Raw genomic sequence first — 19,705 nt, 5'->3', positions numbered from 1 at the left:
GGTTGGGAAGCAGATTGTTTGAAATACATGTTTAGCTGAACAGTGCAGAAAATATTTCATTGATCACTATAGCTGCAACAAAAATACTGAGACAGAAAACATTTGCGCTTACCTGGCTCTTTAGTCAGTCCCGCACAACGGAAGTGGTACCATTTATCGCAGCCGTCGCATCCGACCATCGGTGCTGCACTGATGCTGCTGCACTCCCCACATTCCCAGTACCTTAGGAGCGTCTTGGCTGTGAAAAGATTACATGAGTCATGGCGCATACATGAATAGTAAGATGTTTTATATGTTTAACATCGCATAGCAAAGACACAACAGCTGGGAATCAAGTGTAAGCCAAAGTGTAAGCCCTGCCATGTTTTGCAGACTGGATTTTAAGCAAGAAAAGCTTTGCTAAAAATGACGCTTGACGAAGCCTCATCCTACTCGGCTGTCTGACATGTCTCCCTGTAAAAAGCATGTGGCCCTTATATTGTATATATGATGAATATGTTAATAATGCAGAGAAAACACAGTATAAATTATACCGAACATTTCATCTTAATCGACTTTGTCAAGGGTGTTTGAACAGCTTGAGATGAGTGAAGTGTAAGGGTACCTAGGTACAGCTGAAAATAAACTGAATCTGCGTTCAATAAACATTGATTTTGATAATACGTTTCACAAATCAACTGCTAATAACAATCATACTTAAATAGCACGACAGATAACTAACAATCGCATGAACAACTTCTTGATTCGCCTTGACATTGTCGTCCGAACGAATGTTGTCTGAAGTTACACATTTGTCTTTTCTGCGCAGCATTTGTGTTTGCCATTTACCGCACCAATATGTTCGCCAGCGGTGGTGACTTTTCCTTACCTGCTCACGAAACGTCACACACGACATGACGTCATCCGAAGACGTCATCAAAAAGTCCAGCTCTTAGGCGTGTCCTATTATAACTGCCTATTTAACTGCATGTTTTGTGCATGGAGCTCGTTGAGGACCTAGACTTCCAAAATGTTTTTTTTTTAGATTTTGGTTTGTCTTGTCAATGACCAGGGCGAAAAAATAAGTGGCCGAAATCCGATGAGAAAGGCAGATTTGGGGGTACCCTACCTTTTAAGCCCCGTCACATATGGCCGGCCGCCGCCTTTGGGCCCTACCAATCATTTTCGGAAAACGACACCCCTGTTGCTGTGTTTTACCCCTCTGCGTCGAGTTTAAAAATCCGAATGGGGTTATTTGGGCCGCGATCTTGAGGGACATTAACACCAATTAACACTGTGAGTTGTTAACTTACTCGGTTCAGTTTCGCGCCAAATGCAGCGCCGCGCGGGCCTCAGTCGCCATCTTTGTGCGATCCAGGGAGGTCGTGTCTGTGCTGCGTGTGACGTCTTGTTGGTAAGTACAAGTGATGCTTGCTCCAAATTTTTCTTAGCAATAACATCAGTGGCCTTTTAGGCGTGGTTACATAAATATTATCCGTGTAGTGACTAGTGTGGCGTTATGGATGGAAAGGAGGAGCCCTCGACCCTGATTCTCATTCTGCCACTCCACCACTGGTGGCTATGTGTGCGTTTGTTAACATGCTACTTACATGAATAATTTGGACTGTACCTTTTCAACTTTTGCCATGTATCTACCAGCTAGTTATAATTAGTCTGCCTGGTTTCTCTCTTGCTCTCTCTCTCTCTCTCTCTCTCTCTCTCTCTCTCTCTCTCTCTCTCTCTCTCTCTCTCTCTCTCTCTCTCTCTCTCTCTCTCTCTCTCTCTCTCTCTCTCTCTCTCTCTCTCTCTCTCTCTCTCTCTCTCTCTCTCTCTCTCTCTCTCTCTCTCTCTCTCTCTTTTTCCATGGTATCTCCCTCTGCTTTTCTATTTGTCTGTGGATAAGAAGTAGGTAGACATCTGTTTGGCTGCGAACTGACACAATTTATTTATTTCAGAATACGGCTCAAGATGAGCAGAATGAAGGTAAATCTCCAAGTCCCACAGTCAGAGCTCAAGACTGTGAGGCAGGACTTCATTCCTTGATGAATGCGGCTCAACTGCTAACAGGATAAGAAGGTATTGTCCTATTTCTGCCGATTTATTATTTCACATATCACAAATCACAATTAGTGTCTGCATGGGACTCTGTTGTATTTTAGTAGACTAGGGTTTTGCCTTCTATAATATGAAGCCGATATTGAAAATTAAAATCACATGTTTAACATATTTATTATCGTCAAAAGCATAACCGATTACCCAAATCCGACGAGAGCCCGGGCGCCCCGCTCTACCCCTGCGCTCTCCCTCTCTCGTCCCGCTCCCGTGGTCAGCTGTCCCGCTGTCCAAGCGCCAGGCCGTTGCCATAGCGACGGCTGACGGCCTCATCCGGCGGACGGATCCGGACGCCGAAACTCAGCCGTCTGTATTTTGATGGTTCTTATAGGTATCTTGTTTTGATGTGCATTGGCTATTAGGTTGATCAGGGTTGATATTGGACGTTACCGATAATAGGTATTAACTATAGAGTCGATGGTGAACTTACCTAATCGTCAAGTATGTGTTAGTTTATAAACGTTGGCCTTTCGTTTCGTGTAGAGTATAATGGCAGGGAATGGCCATTTAGAGGTCAAGGGACGGTCACTTCAGTAAAGGGTGCGAGCTTAACCCGCGACGCCCGCGACCCGCTGGGGAGTGGGAGGCACCCCTGTTGTTTTACGCTGATAACTCAAAAACGGCCGCGATTTTTAACTCGCCGATTCTAGTACTCCTCCGGACATTAATTTCACTCAACTCCTAAAAAATGCGTCCTAGGTCACCTCGGGTCATGAGTTATGGGGGTCAAACTGAGGTCATGTTCGGACATTTTCCGTCTAAAAAATAAAGAAGTCGTTCACGGGAATAAATCACAAAATAGATTTTCAATCAAAAGACTCAAAAATCGCACATTAGGTACAAAATGCATGGCAAAGGAAACTGCTACCACAAAATTTCCGAAAAAGAAATATCAATATTTTGATATTTCTACACTCAAAACTCCTCCAGTTTTTTTTTTTTTAATTTAGGGAAGTTAAAAACGGAGCATATGTCGGAGAGATCCTTATTCCTTATTGCCTTTACAGGGTGTCTCAAAAAAGTGTCACGGTTTTGAACATCTCCCGTTTCGTAACCATACACATCCTAAAAATTAACAAAATATGTGTCTGTAAAACTGCCAGTGATATAGTTATTTGAAAGACTAAAAAATAAAAAGCGACTGTTCTTGTGACGTCCGATTTTTTTTTTCAGCACTTGTTAGGTACTGAAAGTAGTCTAGAGTAATATCTACGATACTTGCCCCTCTCTTCCTGACTAAATAGGTATCAACGTTTTGTCGTCTCTTTTAAATGATAAGTCACTTTAATGAAATGTTTGTCATTATAAACTGCTACAATTTGACCTTGCTTGCCGTCCTGTGATGTCATAGGTCAAAGAAAAATGACGTCGGGGAGACGCGTCGAATAACCTATAAGTTGACCCGAAAAGGTCAACTTAAAAATTTGACCTCAGGTCAAGGTCACGGAAAAGGTCATGTTGCAAGTCATTCGATTCGTATTGTTAAGCTGAACACATTCCTGGTGTTTTCAGACATAAGCGTAGGAACCATGGGTGCAAGGGTGCAGCTGCACCCACAATATTTATCCAGTGGGCGCAGACAATATATTCTGCACCCACAATAATCTGAACCAAAAACCCCTTTTTCATCAACACTACTTCCCATGCAGCACGGCAAATTCAGGATATGTTGCCTACTATCCATCTTTCGAAGCATTTGCTACTGTGATCAGTGATGGTCTTCAAAACTTACATTTGTGCTGAAAAAAGGAAAATAGAGCATGTGATTGAACACATACCGAACCGATGACCCACTGTCAAAAATTTTAGCCCGATATCTTCGAAAATGGCTAAGTTGGCCGCTTTTACTTTTTGCGGTAGTCAATATTGACAATATTAGCCCTCGAATGTCTGCAGCGTTTTCCAGCTTCTAATGTGTAGGGGGAGGGGGAGGGGGTCGGTCGGACCCCCTGGCGTTCGGCCCCTGATCGAGCTAGAGCTTCGCGGAAAAAACGAGGGTGTTGCCCGTGACGAGAGGAAGCCGATGATACCCAATTTTAAGGTCCTACTTCATTGGTTGACCTTCCAGGTCAGGTCAATATTCCAAAAGTCGGGAAAATCGGGACCTGCTAGAACTGCGTAAAGTGAAGCTGTTATCGGGTTTTTCGGGGTGCTGATCACAAATATCTGATGTTAGTTTTGATCACAGATGATTTCTTTAACGAGCCTTCGTAACGAGCCTTCGCTCGGATGTCGCCCCCCCCCCCCCCCCCGCTTCACCGGTCATGGCTGGATTTCTGCACCCATGCACCCACAATGTTCCAGCCGTTCCTACGCCCATAATTTCAGAAACTGTTTGAGACGGTTCGTTTCGTGACCTGAGATGACCTCAGAGGCATTAAAGGGGGTCACAGGTGCAATTTTCCGGTTCATTGTGCCAATGCCATGTTCATCTGTGTCCCGATGTTTGAGGGTATTTACTAGAGATGTCAATCGGATACCAACTTTTTGGTATACCGATACCAAACCGATACCAACTTGGTATTTGATATTTCAATCCTAATGTTTTTGGTATTTTGTTGGTATTATGAATGCTCGCTAATGTATAAGAGGCTTTGAATTTGGTAAAAAGTTGGTATTTCCCGAACATTGTTAAGTTGGTTCGGTTTCGGTATTTTCCCATGGTTTGGGTTGGTACTTGGTTTGGTATCGGTATCCTGATTTTCTGTAATTGACATCACTAGTATTTACGGCCAAAAGAAGCGGATTTCAATTTTCTTCCATTGACAAGTCAATGGAGGGGTCACAAAATCGACCTGACCTTAGGTCACAGATATCAAAATTCCGAGAAATGCAAATTGTTCATACTGACAAGCTCATGCAATAGCAATGTCCGTGAAGTTGGCGACGTCGCCAGCGACTTTTCCAGCGACGAGCACCGATTTTAGCCAAAATCTCGTCCAAGGTCAATTGGACCATGAGGATCACGAAAATCGAACCCATTCACCCCTAAACCTTGACCTTCAAGGTCAAATTCAAGGTCAAAGGACGGGGAACTGAAAAAGTGCCACTAAATATTGTCCGATTTTCAAAATTTTGGCACCAAAATGTAGCGCGAGCAAAGTTCTAGCCGCACATCGAAAACCATTTTCATCAAGGTCAAACTTCAAGGTCAAATTCAAGGTCAAAGGACGGGGAACTGAAAAAGTGCCACTAAATATTGTCCGATCTTCAAAATTTTGGCACCAAAATGTAGCGCGTGCAAAGTTCTAGCCGCACATCGAAAACCATTTTCATCAAGGTCAAACTTCAAGGTCAAATTCAAGGTCAAAGGACGGGGAACTGAAAAAGTGCCACTAAATATTGTCCGATCTTCAAAATTTTGGCACCAAAATGTAGCGCGTGCAAAGTTCTAGCCGCACATCGAAAACCATTTTCATCAAGGTCAAACTTCAAGGTCAAATTCAAGGTCAAAGGACGGGGAACTGAAAAAGTGCCACTAAATATTGACCGATTTTCAAAATTTTGGCACCAAAATGTAGCGCGTGCAAAGTTCTAGCCGCACATCGAAAACCATTTTCATCAAGGTCAAACTTCAAGGTCAAATTCAAGGTCAAAGGACGGGGAACTGAAAAAGTGCCACTAAATATTGTCCGATCTTCAAAATTTTGGCACCAAAATGTAGCGCGTGCAAAGTTCTAGCCGCACATCGAAAACCATTTTCATCAAGGTCAAACTTCAAGGTCAAATTCAAGGTCAAAGGACGGGGAACTGAAAAAGTGCCACTAAATATTGTCCGATCTTCAAAATTTTGGCACCAAAATGTAGCACGTGCAAAGTTCTAGCCGCACATAGAAAACCATTTTCATCAAGGTCAAACTTCAAGGTCAAATTCAAGGTCAAAGGACGGAGAACTTTAAAAATGCTACGTCACCAGCGACTTTTCCAGCGACGAGCACCGATTTTAGCCAAAACCTCGTCCAAGGTCAATTGGACCATTAGGATCACGAAAATCGAACCCATTCACCCCTAAACCTTGACCTTCAAGGCAAAATTCAAGGTCAAAGGACGGGGAACTGAAAAAGTGCCACTAAATATTGTCCGATTTTAAAAATTTTGGCACCAAAATGTAGCGCGTGCAAAGTTCTAGCCGCACATCGAAAACCATTTTCATCAAGGTCAAACTTCAAGGTCAAATTCAAGGTCAAAGGATGGGGAACTGAAAAAGTGCCTCTAAATATTGTCCGATCTTCAAAATTTTGGCACCAAAATGTAGCGCGTGCAAAGTTCTAGCCGCACATCGAAAACCATTTTCATCAAGGTCAAACTTCAAGGTCAAATTCAAGGTCAAAGGACGGGGAGCTTTAAAAATGCTACGTCACCAGCGACTTTTCCAGCGACGAGCACCGATTTAAGCCAAAACCTCGTCCAAGGTCAATTGGACCATGAGGATCACGAAAATCGAACCCATTCACCCCTAAACCTTGACCTTCAAGGTCAAATTCAAGGTCAAAGGACGGGGAACTGAAAAAATGCCACTAAATATTGTCCGATCTTCACAATTTTGGCACCAAAATGTAGCGCGTGCAAAGTTCTAGCCGCACATCGAAAACCATTTTCATCAAGGTCAAACTTCAAGGTCAAATTCAAGGTCATGGGACGGGGAACTGAAAAAGTGCCACTAAATATTGTCCGATTTTCAAAATTTTGGCACCAAAATGTAGCGCGTGCAAAGTTCTAGCCGCACATCGAAAACCATTTTCATCAAGGTCAAACTTCAAGTTCAAATTCAAGGTCAAAGGACGGGGAACTGAAAAAGTGCCACTAAATATTGTCCGATCTTCAAAACTTTGGCACCAAAATGTAGCGCGTGCAAAGTTCTAGCCGCACATCGAAATTCTTTTTCATCAAGGTCAAACTTCAAGGTCAAATTCAAGGTCAAAGGACGGGGAACTTTAAAAATGCTACGTCACCAGCGACTTTTCCAGCGACGAGCACTGATTTTAGCCAAAACCTCGTCCAAGGTCAATTGGACCATGACGATCACGAAAATCGAACCCATTCACCCCTAAACCTTGACCTTCAAGGTCAAATTCAAGGTCAAAGGACGGGGAACTGAAAAAGTGCCACTAAATATTGTCCGATTTTCAAAATTTTGGCACCAAAATGTAGCGCGTGCAAAGTTCTAGCCGCACATCGAAAACCATTTTCATCAAGGTCAAACTTCATGGTCAAATTCAAGGTCAAAGGACGGGGAACTGAAAAAGTGCCGCTAAATATTGTCCGATCTTCAAAATTTTGGCACCAAAATGTAGCGCGTGCAAAGTTCTAGCCGCACATCGAAAACCATTTTCATCAAGGTCAAACTTCAAGGTCAAATTCAAGGTCAAAGGACGGGGAACTGAAAAAGTGCCACTAAATATTGTCCGATCTTCAAAATTTTGGCACCAAAATGTAGCGCGTGCAAAGTTCTAGCCGCACATCGAAAACCATATTCATCAAGGTCAAACTTCAAGGTCAAATTCAAGGTCAAAGGACGGGGAACTGAAAAAGTGCCACTAAATATTGTCCGATCTTCAAAATTTTGGCACCAAAATGTAGCACGTGCAAAGTTCTAGCCGCACATCGAAAACCATTTTCATCAAGGTCAAACTTCAAGGTCAAATTCAAGGTCAAAGGACGGGGAACTGAAAAAGTGCCACTAAATATTGTCCGATTTTCAAAATTTTGGCACCAAAATGTAGCGCTTGCAAAGTTCCAGCCGCACATCGAAAACCATTTTCATCAAGGTCAAACTTCAAGGTCAAATTCAAGGCCAAAGGACGGGGAACTGAAAAAGTGCCACTAAATATTGTCCGATCTTCAAAATTTTGGCACCAAAATGTAGCGCGTGCAAAGTTCTAGCCGCACATCGAAAACCATTTTCATCAAGGTCAAACTTCAAGGTCAAATTCAAGGTCAAAGGACGGGGAACTGAAAAAGTGCCACTAAATATTGTCCGATCTTAAAAATTTTGGCACCAAAATGTAGCACGTGCAAAGTTCTAGCCGCACATCGAAAACCATTTTCATCAAGGTCAAACTTCAAGGTCAAATTCAAGGTCAAAGGACGGAGAACTTTAAAAATGCTACGTCAACAGCGACTTTTCCAGCGACGAGCACCGATTTTAGCCAAAACCTCGTCCAAGGTCAATTGGACCATTAGGATCACGAAAATCGAACCCATTCACCCCTAAACCTTGACCTTCAAGGCAAAATTCAAGGTCAAAGGACGGGGAACTGAAAAAGTGCCACTAAATATTGTCCGATTTTAAAAATTTTGGCACCAAAATGTAGCGCGTGCAAAGTTCTAGCCGCACATCGAAAACCATTTTCATCAAGGTCAAACTTCAAGGTCAAATTCAAGGTCAAAGGATGGGGAACTGAAAAAGTGCCTCTAAATATTGTCCGATCTTCAAAATTTTGGCACAAAAATGTAGCGCGTGCAAAGTTCTAGCCGCACATCGAAAACCATTTTCATCAAGGTCAAACTTCAAGGTCAAATTCAAGGTCAAAGGACGGGGAACTTTAAAAATGCTACGTCACCAGCGACTTTTCCAGCGACGAGCACCGATTTAAGCCAAAACCTCGTACAGGGTCAATTGGACCATGAGGATCACGAAAATCGAACCCATTCATCCCTAAACCTTGACCTTCAAGGTCAAATTCAAGGTCAAAGGACGGGGAACTGAAAAAGTGCCACTAAATATTGTCCGATTTTCAAAATTTTGGCACCAAAATGTAGCGCGAGCAAAGTTCTAGCCGCACATCGAAAACCATTTTCATCAAGGTCAAACTTCAAGGTCAAATTCAAGGTCAAAGGACGGGGAACTGAAAAAGTGCCACTAAATATCGTCCGATCTTCAAAATTTTGGCACCAAAATGTAGCGCGTGCAAAGTTCTAGCCGCACATCGAAAACCATTTTCATCAAAGTCAAACTTCCAGGTCATATTCAAGGTCAAAGGACGGGGAACTGAAAAAGTGCCACTAAATATTGTCCGATCTTCAAAATTTTGGCACTAAAATGTAGCGTGTGCAAAGTTCTAGCCGCACATCGAAAACCATTTTCATCAAGGTCAAATTTCAAGGTCAAATTCAAGGTCAAAGGACGGGGAACTGAAAAAGTGCCACTAAATATTGTCCGATCTTCAAAATTTTGGCACCAAAATGTAGCGCGTGCAAAGTTCTAGCCGCACAATGAAAACCATTTTCATCAAGGTCAAACTTCAAGGTCAAATTCAAGGTTAAAGGACGGGGAACTGAAAAAGTGCCACTAAATATTGTCCGATTTTGAAAATTTTGGCACCAAAATGTAGCGCGTGCAAAGTTCCAGCCGCACATCGAAAACCATTTTCATCAAGGTCAAACTTCAAGGTCAAATTCAAGGTCAAAGGACGGGGAACTGAAAAAGTGCCACTAAATATTGTCCGATCTTCAAAATTTTGGCACCAAAATGTAGCACGTGCAAAGTTCTAGCCGCACATCGAAAACCATTTTCATCAAGGTCAAACTTCAAGGTCAAATTCAAGGTCAAAGGACGGAGAACTTTAAAAATGCTACGTCACCAGCGACTTTTCCAGCGACGAGCACCGATTTTAGCCAAAACCTCGTCCAAGGTCAATTGGACCATTAGGATCACGAAAATCGAACCCATTCACCCCTAAACCTTGACCTTCAAGGCAAAATTCAAGGTCAAAGGACGGGGAACTGAAAAAGTGCCACTAAATATTGTCCGATTTTAAAAATTTTGGCACCAAAATGTAGCGCGTGCAAAGTTCTCGCCGCACATCGAAAACCATTTTCATCAAGGTCAAACTTCAAGGTCAAATTCAAGGTCAAAGGACGGGGAACTGAAAAAGTGCCTCTAAATATTGTCCGATCTTCAAAATTTTGGCACCAAAATGTAGCGCGTGCAAAGTTCTAGCCGCACATCGAAAACCATTTTCATCAAGGTAAAACTTCAAGGTCAAATTCAAGGTCAAAGGACGGGGAACTTTAAAAATGCTACGTCACCAGCGACTTTTCCAGCGACGAGCACCGATTTAAGCCAAAACCTCGTACAGGGTCAATTGGACCATGAGGATCACGAAAATCGAACCCATTCACCCCTAAACCTTGACCTTCTAGGTCAAATTCAAGGTCAAAGGACGGGGAACTGAAAAAATGCCACTAAATATTGTCCGATCTTCACAATTTTGGCACCAAAATGTAGCGCGTGCAAAGTTCTAGCCGCACATCGAAAACCATTTTCATCAAAGTCAAACTTCCAGGTCATATTCAAGGTCAAAGGACGGGGAACTGAAAAAGTGCCACTAAATATTGTCCGATCTTCAAAATTTTGGCACTAAAATGTAGCGTGTGCAAAGTTCTAGCCGCACATCGAAAACCATTTTCATCAAGGTCAAATTTCAAGGTCAAATTCAAGGTCAAAGGACGGGGAACTGAAAAAGTGCCACTAAATATTGTCCGATCTTCAAAATTTTGGCACCAAAATGTAGCGCGTGCAAAGTTCTAGCCGCACAATGAAAACCATTTTCATCAAGGTCAAACTTCAAGGTCAAATTCAAGGTTAAAGGACGGGGAACTGAAAAAGTGCCACTAAATATTGTCCGATTTTGAAAATTTTGGCACCAAAATGTAGCGCGTGCAAAGTTCCAGCCGCACATCGAAAACCATTTTCATCAAGGTCAAACTTCAAGGTCAAATTCAAGGTCAAAGGACGGGGAACTTTAAAAATGCTACGTCACCAGCGACTTTTCCAGCGACGAGCACCGATTTTCGCCAAAACCTCGTCCAAGGTCAATTGGACCATGACGATCACGAAAATCGAACCCATTCACCCCTAAACCTTGACCTTCAAGGTCAAATTCAAGGTCAAAGGACGGGGAACTGAAAAAGTGCCACTAAATATTGTCCGATTTTCAAAATTTTGGCACCAAAATGTAGCACGTGCAAAGTTCTAGCCGCACATGGAAAACCATTTTCATCAAGGTCAAACTTCAATGTCAAATTCAAGGTCAAAGGACGGGGAACTGAAAAAGTGCCACTAAATATTGTCCGATCTTCAAAATTTTGGCACCAAAATGTAGCGCGTGCAAAGTTCTAGCCGCACATCGAAAACCATTTTCATCAAGGTCAAACTTCAAGGTCAAATTCAAGGTCAAATGACGGGGAACTGTAAAAGTGCCACTAAATATTGTCCGATTTTCAAACCTTAAATTTGACCTTGAAGTTTGACCTTGATGAAAATGGTTTTCGATGTGCGGCTAGAACTTCGCACGCGCTACATTTTTGTGCCAAAATTTTGAAGATTGGACAATATTTAGTGGCACTTTTTCAGTTCCCCGTCCTTTGACCTTGAATTTGACCTTGACGTTTGACCTTGATGAAAATCGTTTTCAATGTGCGGCTAGAACATTGCACGCGCTACATTTTGGTGCCAAAATTTTGAAAATCGGACAATATTTAGTGGCACTTTTTCAGTTCCCCGTCCTTTGACCTTGAATTTGACCTTGAAGGTCAAGGTTTAGGGGTGAATGGGTTCGATTTTCGTCATCCTAATGGTCCAATTGACCTTGGACGAGGTTTTGGCTAAAATCGTTGCTCGTCGCTGGAAAAGTCGCTGGTGACGTAGCATTTTTTAAGTTCTCCGTCCTTTGACCTTGAGTTTGACCTTGAAGTTTGACCTTGATGAAAATGGTTTACGATGTGCGGCTAGAAATTTGCACGCGCTACATTTTGGTGCCAAAATTTTGAAGATCGGACAATATTTAGTGGCACTTTTTCAGTTCCCCGTCCTTTGACCTTGAATTTGACCTTGAAGTTTGACCTTGATGAAAATGGTTTTCGATGTGCGGCTAGAACTTAGCACGCGCTACATTTTGTTGCCAAAATTTTGAAGATCGGACAATATTTAGTGGCACTTTTTCAGTTCCCCGTCCTTTGACCTTGAATTTGACCTTGAAGTTTAACCTTGATGAAAATGGTTTTCGATGTGCGGCTAGAACTTTGCACGCGCTACATTTTGGTGCCAAAATTTTGAAGATCAGACAATATTTAGTGGCACTTTTTCAGTTCCCCGTCTTTTGACCTTGAATTTGACCTTGAAGTTTGACCTTGATGAAAATGTTTTTCGATGTGCGGCTAGAACTTTGCACGCGCTACATTTTGGTGCCAAAATTTTGAAAATCGGACAATATTTAGTGGCACTTTTTCAGTTCCCCGTCCTTTGACCTTGAATTTGACCTTGAAGGTCAAGGTTTAGGGGTGAATGGGTTCAATTTTCGTGATCCTCATGGTCCAATTGACCTTGGACGAGGTTTTTCCTAAAATCAGTGCTCGTCGCTGGAAAAGTCGCTGGTGACGTAGCATTTTTAAAGTTCCCCGTCCTTTGACCTTGATTTTGACCTTGAAGTTTTACCTTGATGAAAATGGTTTTCGATGTGCGGCTAGAACTTTGCATGCGCTACATTTTGGTGCCAAAATTTTGAAAATCGGACAATGTTTAGTGGCACTTTTACAGTTCCCCGTCCTTTGACCTTGAATTTGACCTTGAAGTTTGACCTTGATGAAAATGGTTTTCGATGTGCGGCTAGAACTTTGCACGCGCTACATTTTGGTGCCAAAATTTTGAACATCGGACAATATTTAGTGGCATTTTTTCAGTTCCCCTTCATTTGACCTTGAATTTGACCTTGAAGGTCAAGGTTCAGGGGTGAATGGGTCCGATTTTCGTGATCCTCATGGTCCAATTGACCTTGGACGAGGTTTTGGCTGAAATCGTTGCTCGTCGCTGGAAAAGTCGCTGGTGAGGTAGCATTTTTACAGTTCCCCGTCCTTTGACCTTGAATTTGACCTTGAAGTTTGACCTTGATGAAAATGGTTTTCGATGTGCGGCTAGAACTTTGCACGCGCTACATTTTGGTGCCAAAATTTTGAAGATCAGACAATATTTAGAGGCACTTTTTCAGTTCCCCGTCCTTTGACCTTGAATTTGACCTTGAAGTTTGACCTTGATGAAAATGGTTTTCGATGTGCGGCTAGAACTTTGCATGCGCTACATTTTGGTGCCAAAATTTTGAAAATCGGACAATATTTAGTGGCACTTTTTCAGTTCCCCGTCCTTTGACCTTGAATTTGACCTTGAAGTTTGACCTTGATGAAAATGGTTTTCGATGTGCGGCTAGAACTTTGCACGCGCTACATTTTGGTGCCAAAATTTTGAAGATCGGACAATATTTAGTGGCACTTTTTCAGTTCCCCGTCCTTTGACCTTGAATTTGACCTTGAAGTTTGACCTTGATGAAAATGGTTTTCGATGTGCGGCTAGAACTTTGCACGCGCTACATTTTGGTGCCAAAATTTTGAAAATCGGTCAATATTTAGTGGCACTTTTTCAGTTCCCCGTCCTTTGACCTTGAATTTGACCTTGAAGTTTGACCTTGATGAAAATGGTTTTCGATGTGCGGCTAGAACTTTGCACGCGCTACATTTTGGTGCCAAAATTTTGAAGATCGGACAATATTTAGTGGCACTTTTTCAGTTCCCCGTCCTTTGACCTTGAATTTGACCTTGAAGTTTGACCTTGATGAAAATGGTTTTCGATGTGCGGCTAGAACTTTGCACGCGCTACATTTTGGTGCCAAAATTTTGAAAATCGGACAATATTTAGTGGCAGTTTTTCAGTTCCCCGTCCTTTGACCTTGAATTTGACCTTGAAGGTCAAGGTTTAGGGGTGAATGGGTTCGATTTTCGTGATCCTCATGGTCCAATTGACCTTTGACGAGGTTTTTACTAAAATCGGTGCTCGTCGCTGGAAAAGTCGCTGGTGACGTAGCATTTTTAAAGTTCCCCGTCCTTTAACCTTGAATTTGACCTTGAAGTTTGACCTTGATGAAAATGGTTTTCGATGTGCGGCTAGAACTTTGCATGCGCTACCTTTTGTTGCCAAAATTTTGAAAATCGGACAATATTTAGTGGCACTTTTTCAGTTCCCCGTCCTTTGACCTTGAATTTGACCTTGAAGTTTGACCTTGATGAAAATGGTTTTCGATGTGCGGCTAGAACTTTGCACGCGCTACATTTTGGTGCCAAAGTTTTGAAGATCGGACAATATTTAGCGGCACTTTTTCATTTCCCCGTCCTTTGACCTTGAATTTGACCTTGAAGTTTGACCTTGATGAAAATGGTTTTCGATGTGCGGCTAGAACTTTGCACGCGCTACATTTTGGTGCCAAAATTGTGAAAATCGGACAATATTTAGTGGCACTTTTTCAGTTCCCCGTCCTTTGACCTTGAATTTGACCTTGAAGTTTGACCTTGATGAAAATGGTTTTCGATGTGCGGCTAGAACTTTGCACGCGCTACATTTTGGTGCCAAAATTTTGAAGATCGGACAATATTTAGTGGCACTTTTTCAGTTCCCCGTCCTATGACCTTGAATTTGACCTTGAAGGTCAAGGTTTAGGGGTGAATGGGTTCGATTTTCGTGATCCTCATGGTCCAATTGACCTTGGACGAGGTTTTGGCTAAAATCGGTGCTCGTCGCTGGAAAAGTCGCTGGCGACGTCGCCAACTTCACGGACATGCAATAGCATGAGTTTCAAACTTCTGGGATGTACGAATTACTTTAGAAATGACTGAATCACAAAGTTTAAAGAGGCATGATCACTTAACTTGGACTGTGACCTGACCTTATGTGACCCGGGATCGAAAATATTACTCACGATGTGAAATTGATGTATTATAAGCTAGGTATACCAAGTTTCGCAGCGCTGCTCGCCGATTTTTTTACACTCGCAAAAAACTGGCAGGTGTGGCCAACGCTCCCCCCCGACCCCCCACCCGTGCGAAGGTTAGAGTATGTATCATTATGCCGTTCATTCATGCACTTCGTCATTTACTGACATTATTTTTTTCTTATTTCAGACACGAACCAAGAGAAGTTGGACGCTTTTGAGAATTTCCTCTCGTACCGCTAGTGTCATGGGCGGAGGGAAGCGAGGCTGCCATCTCCGAAGACAACACGCCTCTGAGTGTGCGCCTCCTAGTTTGTGCGGCAATGTTCCCCGTGTTCAATGAGAAAATTCAATGCCCCAGCGCCCAGAACTCCCAGCTAGTATTGACGCAATAGCTCTCCCAAATGTCGACCGGAAAGTCGTTAAAAAAATCGTTGCGACGATCGGCTCGACAAGCTGAAGACCGCGCCAGTGAATGCATGTGAAACGGCACCCTCTCCCATCGCCAGGCCCAAAGACGTGTTGTTCATAGGTGTCTTTCTAGTGTTGCTGATCGCGGAGGACCACTGTCCACTGCTCGTCCGCCGTGGTGTTACTTCTGATGAGGCTCAGAGCGCATGTGTATTGTTTAACTGTGAACAATCTGTTGAAATATATAATGAGTAGATCTGTACTCTGAGACTTAATGTACTTGGCTAACGAGGATGTGTGTTAAAGCAAAACGAACTGTGTTACACGCCTCAATAATTATGCGGAATGAGTTGTATAAATGTATACTTCATGTCGATTTATTGCGGTTAAAGACGTTTGTAGAAAACCGAGCCACCTCTCACACGCTGTATTCCTTACGTCATCGTGTCGCGGCGCCAACTGCCGCCGCGCGCCCGAGCCCGGCCGGCGGTCCACAGTGCACACACAGCTGTGCGCCATAAAACTAGCGCCGCAGGCGCAGGAAATGCGGCCCGCCGGTCCCACGGTCTCGGCGCGCCCACACAAACACGGTCATAAGCACACACGCACAATACACACACAAGGTACGCTACATTCTACTAATTCATAACACAATTCTATTACACTCCCCCCTGATTTATAAATCACCATACTGCGTCAGTGTAGCGGGACGCCGCTCCCGCGTGCTCCTGCGAGCAGCTGCCGACTCCTCGCCATCGTGCGAGGCCCCCTCCGACTCGCCTCGAGCCGCAGCGTCGGGAGTGACACGCTGCTCATAAAAGATAATTGGGGCGCCCTCGTCGTCACTCTCACTGATCGGCGGACTCCTGCCCTCGGCCGGCTGTGGGAGAACAGCCAGCCTCAGGTCCCGCACATGGCGCGGCACTCCATCTACCTCAACACACTGTACAGACACAATACGGCTCACCGTCCCAAGTGAACTGGCCACGTCACAGCGGCGGCTCGGGTCCCTGACCCAAACCTTGTCCCCGACCGTAAAGCGGCTGATATCGGCATCAGCTGGCGTGTCTACATCTGGGACTTTCACTCGGTAATTAAACAGCGTTTCCATGGGGCTGGAGCTCTGATCCTCCGCGCGTGGCATCACGTTATAGCGATACACCGCCTCCACCACCGAACACTTCTTTCTGGCCGCTAACGTTTTGATGGAGCGGTGGTTGCGCTCCGAGATGCCGTTACCGGACGGGACATGAGCTGCTCGGTATCGAACGGAGACTCCCCACCGACTGACGAACTCATTGAACACGGCACTTCGAAACGATGGATAGTTATCCGTCAGCAGCTCAGTGGGAGCGCCTCGCTCCAGGAAGATTGACTCGAGCTGCGCGATGACACTCTCAGCGTCCTGTCGCTTTAGGCGCCTCCAGATCGCGTAGCGAGACGGCCCACAATCCACTAGGGTCAGGTAGAGTTGATTGTCGGCGTGGCAGACGTCCATGCTCACTCTTTCCCAGCACTCGTTCACCCCTAGCGTGCCGCGCACCCAGCGCTGCGGCGCAGGGTCGACCGATTGGCACGCCTGACACTGGCGGATCACGGCACGCACCTGAGCTCTGGTGACGTCAGAGCTCTGCCTCCTGCATAGTCTCAGGGTTCGTGTGATGCCAGGATGGCCGCTGGTGTGGTGAATCCGTGCGATGTCGGGCTTTGTGACGACGGCACTGCACACCATCGACGCGCCCTGCGGGGTCAGCCACTTTTTTGGCACTCTCGTGAGCGCGTCGGCCCGGTTCTCAGCCGATGGGACGAATTTCACGCAGAGTTGCATGGCATATTCTTCACCCAGCTTCTTCACTGTCTCAAGACGCCTCCGAATTAGCATCTCGCTCGCTGCCTTGGTTTTTACACGGGCTCTGCCAGACAGGACGTCGGACAGCCAGTGATAGACGGTTCGCGAGTCGGTCATGATCGTCACATTCTTCAAATTCCAGGACAGTGCCAGATTGAGCCCTCGAATCACAGCATCTAGCTCTGCGAGATTGATGTGGGTGTCCGAGCTCTTCCGCAGCCAGCAGGCGTCTTCAACGACGCAGTCGTTGATCTCCAGCACGGCCCCGATGGCGAGGGAGCTGGCATCGACCCACACCACACCTCCGCCGTCTCCAGAGACATCCCACCGGCCCCGCGCGGGGTCAGATGTGTTCACACGCTCCACCATCTCAATGACCATTGCACAGAGCTCCGGGTCAGTGACCTCGTCATCCCATCCACTGGACACAGCGGTGACACGCCTCTTCAGATATGACGCGGCCACGCGGAGCCAGCCGGCCACAGGAACAAGACTGGTGAGTCGTCCGCACAGAGAGAAGACTGCCCGTCTCGTCAGTTTAGGGGGCGGGCTGATGTCGGTTCTGTCACGCCTCCAGAACAGCCCGTCTCGCTCCCCCCAGACCCTTAGGCCAAGCACACGGGCACCATCGATCACACTTTCTGGCGCTTTGCAGTCCAAGCCATGGTTCTCTAGATGGGCCTTCACTTCAGCTGCGGTGGCGACCTCCTCATTCACAAATATGTCATCGACGTAGGAGGATGTCGCGCTGTCTATTCTCTGGTCCAGCCCGAGAGCCATGCTGAGCACTTTTTTCATCACCAGCGGCGCACAGCCGATTCCAAACCCTAGTCTCGTCAGACACCACCTTTTGCCCTGAAACACAACAGTCTGGTAGGGCCACAGAGACTTGCTCACATGCACCTGCAGGTAGGCGTCTTTGAGATCCAGAAGCGACACGTTCCGTCCGAACCGGCGCCACTCGCGAATTTTCTCGCTACACACGTCTGCGGCAGCCGTATGCGAGTCCAAATACTCATTCAGCTCTCTGAAGTCCATGACCGGGCGCACTTTGTCTTTGTTCGGCTGAATCACCGCCATCAGCGGTATTGTGCCCTTTGCCTGTCCGTGGACACGCTCGTCATAGGGAACAAGCCATCCGTTTGTCACCCACTTTGTGAGCTGTCGCTCATACTCCTGCCTGGCCTCTGATGGTATTGAGTACTCCTCCGCCTTGTTGAACAACTGTCCTGGCTCATCCCCACACCATTTCAATTGCACAGACCACTTTTTCTGGCTCTCATCGTAGCTCACAATAAAGTCCTTCTCCTCCTCGCGCCATATACCCGCCGCCGCCTCCGGCGCCGCCATTGCCCGCGTCTCGGTCACTGTCAGGGCCCCAATTGCCGCTGACCCAGATTCCGCCGCCTCGGTGGGTGCAGTCGACTCGGCCAGTGCCGCCGTCTCAGCTGCCACGGGCGCCGCCTCAGGCACCCGTCTCTCAGCCACCGCCGCCGTCCCAGCTGCCGCCGGCGCCGTATCGGGCGCCCGTCTCTCGGCCACCGCCGCCGTCCCTGCTGCCGCTGGCGCCGTCTCGGGCGCCCGTCTCTCGGCCACCGCCACCGCCCCTGCTGCCGCCGGCGCCGTCTCGGGCACCCGTCTCTCGGCCACCGCCGCCACCCCGGTCGTTTCAGCTCCGAACCTCACATGGTTCTCCGCACTCACCGTCACGCCACCCAGTGCACTCACGCCGTTCATCCCCAGGATAAACTCAAAGCCCAGCGGCTTCCGTGACACCACAAGCACGCGCACTGATACCGATTCGCCAGATTGCGATCGCACCTCCACGACACCCGTTCCCTCGCACCAGTATCGGTCACCGCTCACCGTCATCACGCTCACTGCGTCTCGATTCCAATTTCGACACACCGACACGTGCGCTACACACAAGCTGCATCCCGTGTCCAGCAGGGCGTCACAGGTGGCGCCGTCCACCGATACTCGCACAACGGGCAGCGCCCCGCTCACTGGAGACCGGGAGAGGAGGCTGGCGCCGAGCCCTCCTCTCCACCGTCGTTTTCCGGACAGGACGAGGCGATATGACCGGGCCGGTTGCAGCGGAAGCAGCGCACACTGCGCCGACCGCCGCGGGCCCCGCCGCGCTCCCGCTGACCGCGAGCAGCGAGACAATCCCGCGACAGGTGGTTGGGCTGTCCGCATGAGTGACAGGTCACGCGGGGCGGCGCCGCCGACGTCCGCGCTGCTGCTCCCGTCGCTCCTGCCATGGCAGTCTCTTCTTCATCGGCGAGCACAGCTCGGGCCCGGCTGATTAGCTCGCTCAGCGTCATGCTTTCGACGCGGCTTCCTGCACGAAGCACACGGCGGGTGGTCTCCGGCAGTTTTGCCACGAACGCGCAGGCTAGGCCGCCGTCTGACATACCGCCAAACAGGCCGGACAGGCGACGCAGCTCTGCAACGAAGACATCCACCGGCTCACCTCGACGGAGCTTCATCTTCTCAAACCGGTCATAGGCGTCAAACTTATCCTCTGCGAAAGCCGAAATCAGGCCATTTTTGATGGTCTCGTAGCCAGCCTTGTCCTGCTCGTCCAGCTGCTGAT

The 19,705-nt window shown here is 46.5% G+C and overlaps 1 protein-coding gene and 1 long non-coding RNA gene across 2 annotated transcripts; one reads left to right on the top strand and one right to left on the bottom strand.

The window, feature by feature from the left end:
* Positions 1-1,143: 1,143 nt before the first annotated feature.
* On the top strand, positions 1,144-15,519 carry LOC122374017. The gene is made up of 3 exons (XR_006255138.1): positions 1,144-1,393; positions 1,935-2,055; positions 15,037-15,519. It is a non-coding gene; the product is annotated as an uncharacterized LOC122374017 (long non-coding RNA).
* Positions 15,520-15,933: 414 nt separating this feature from the next.
* LOC122374015 lies at positions 15,934-18,456 on the bottom strand. Its single transcript, XM_043352519.1, has one exon. The coding sequence runs from the start codon at positions 18,454-18,456 to the stop codon at positions 15,934-15,936; it is 2,523 nt and encodes an 840-aa protein (XP_043208454.1).
* Positions 18,457-19,705: the final 1,249 nt, after the last annotated feature.

Source organism: Amphibalanus amphitrite, unplaced genomic scaffold, assembly GCF_019059575.1.
Source record: "Amphibalanus amphitrite isolate SeventyFive unplaced genomic scaffold, NRLGWU_Aamphi_draft 001587F_arrow, whole genome shotgun sequence".
NCBI classification, from domain to species: domain Eukaryota; kingdom Metazoa; phylum Arthropoda; class Thecostraca; order Balanomorpha; family Balanidae; genus Amphibalanus; species Amphibalanus amphitrite.
Note: the sequence above shows the minus strand (reverse complement) of the source record. Positions and strands in the feature narration are given on the sequence as shown.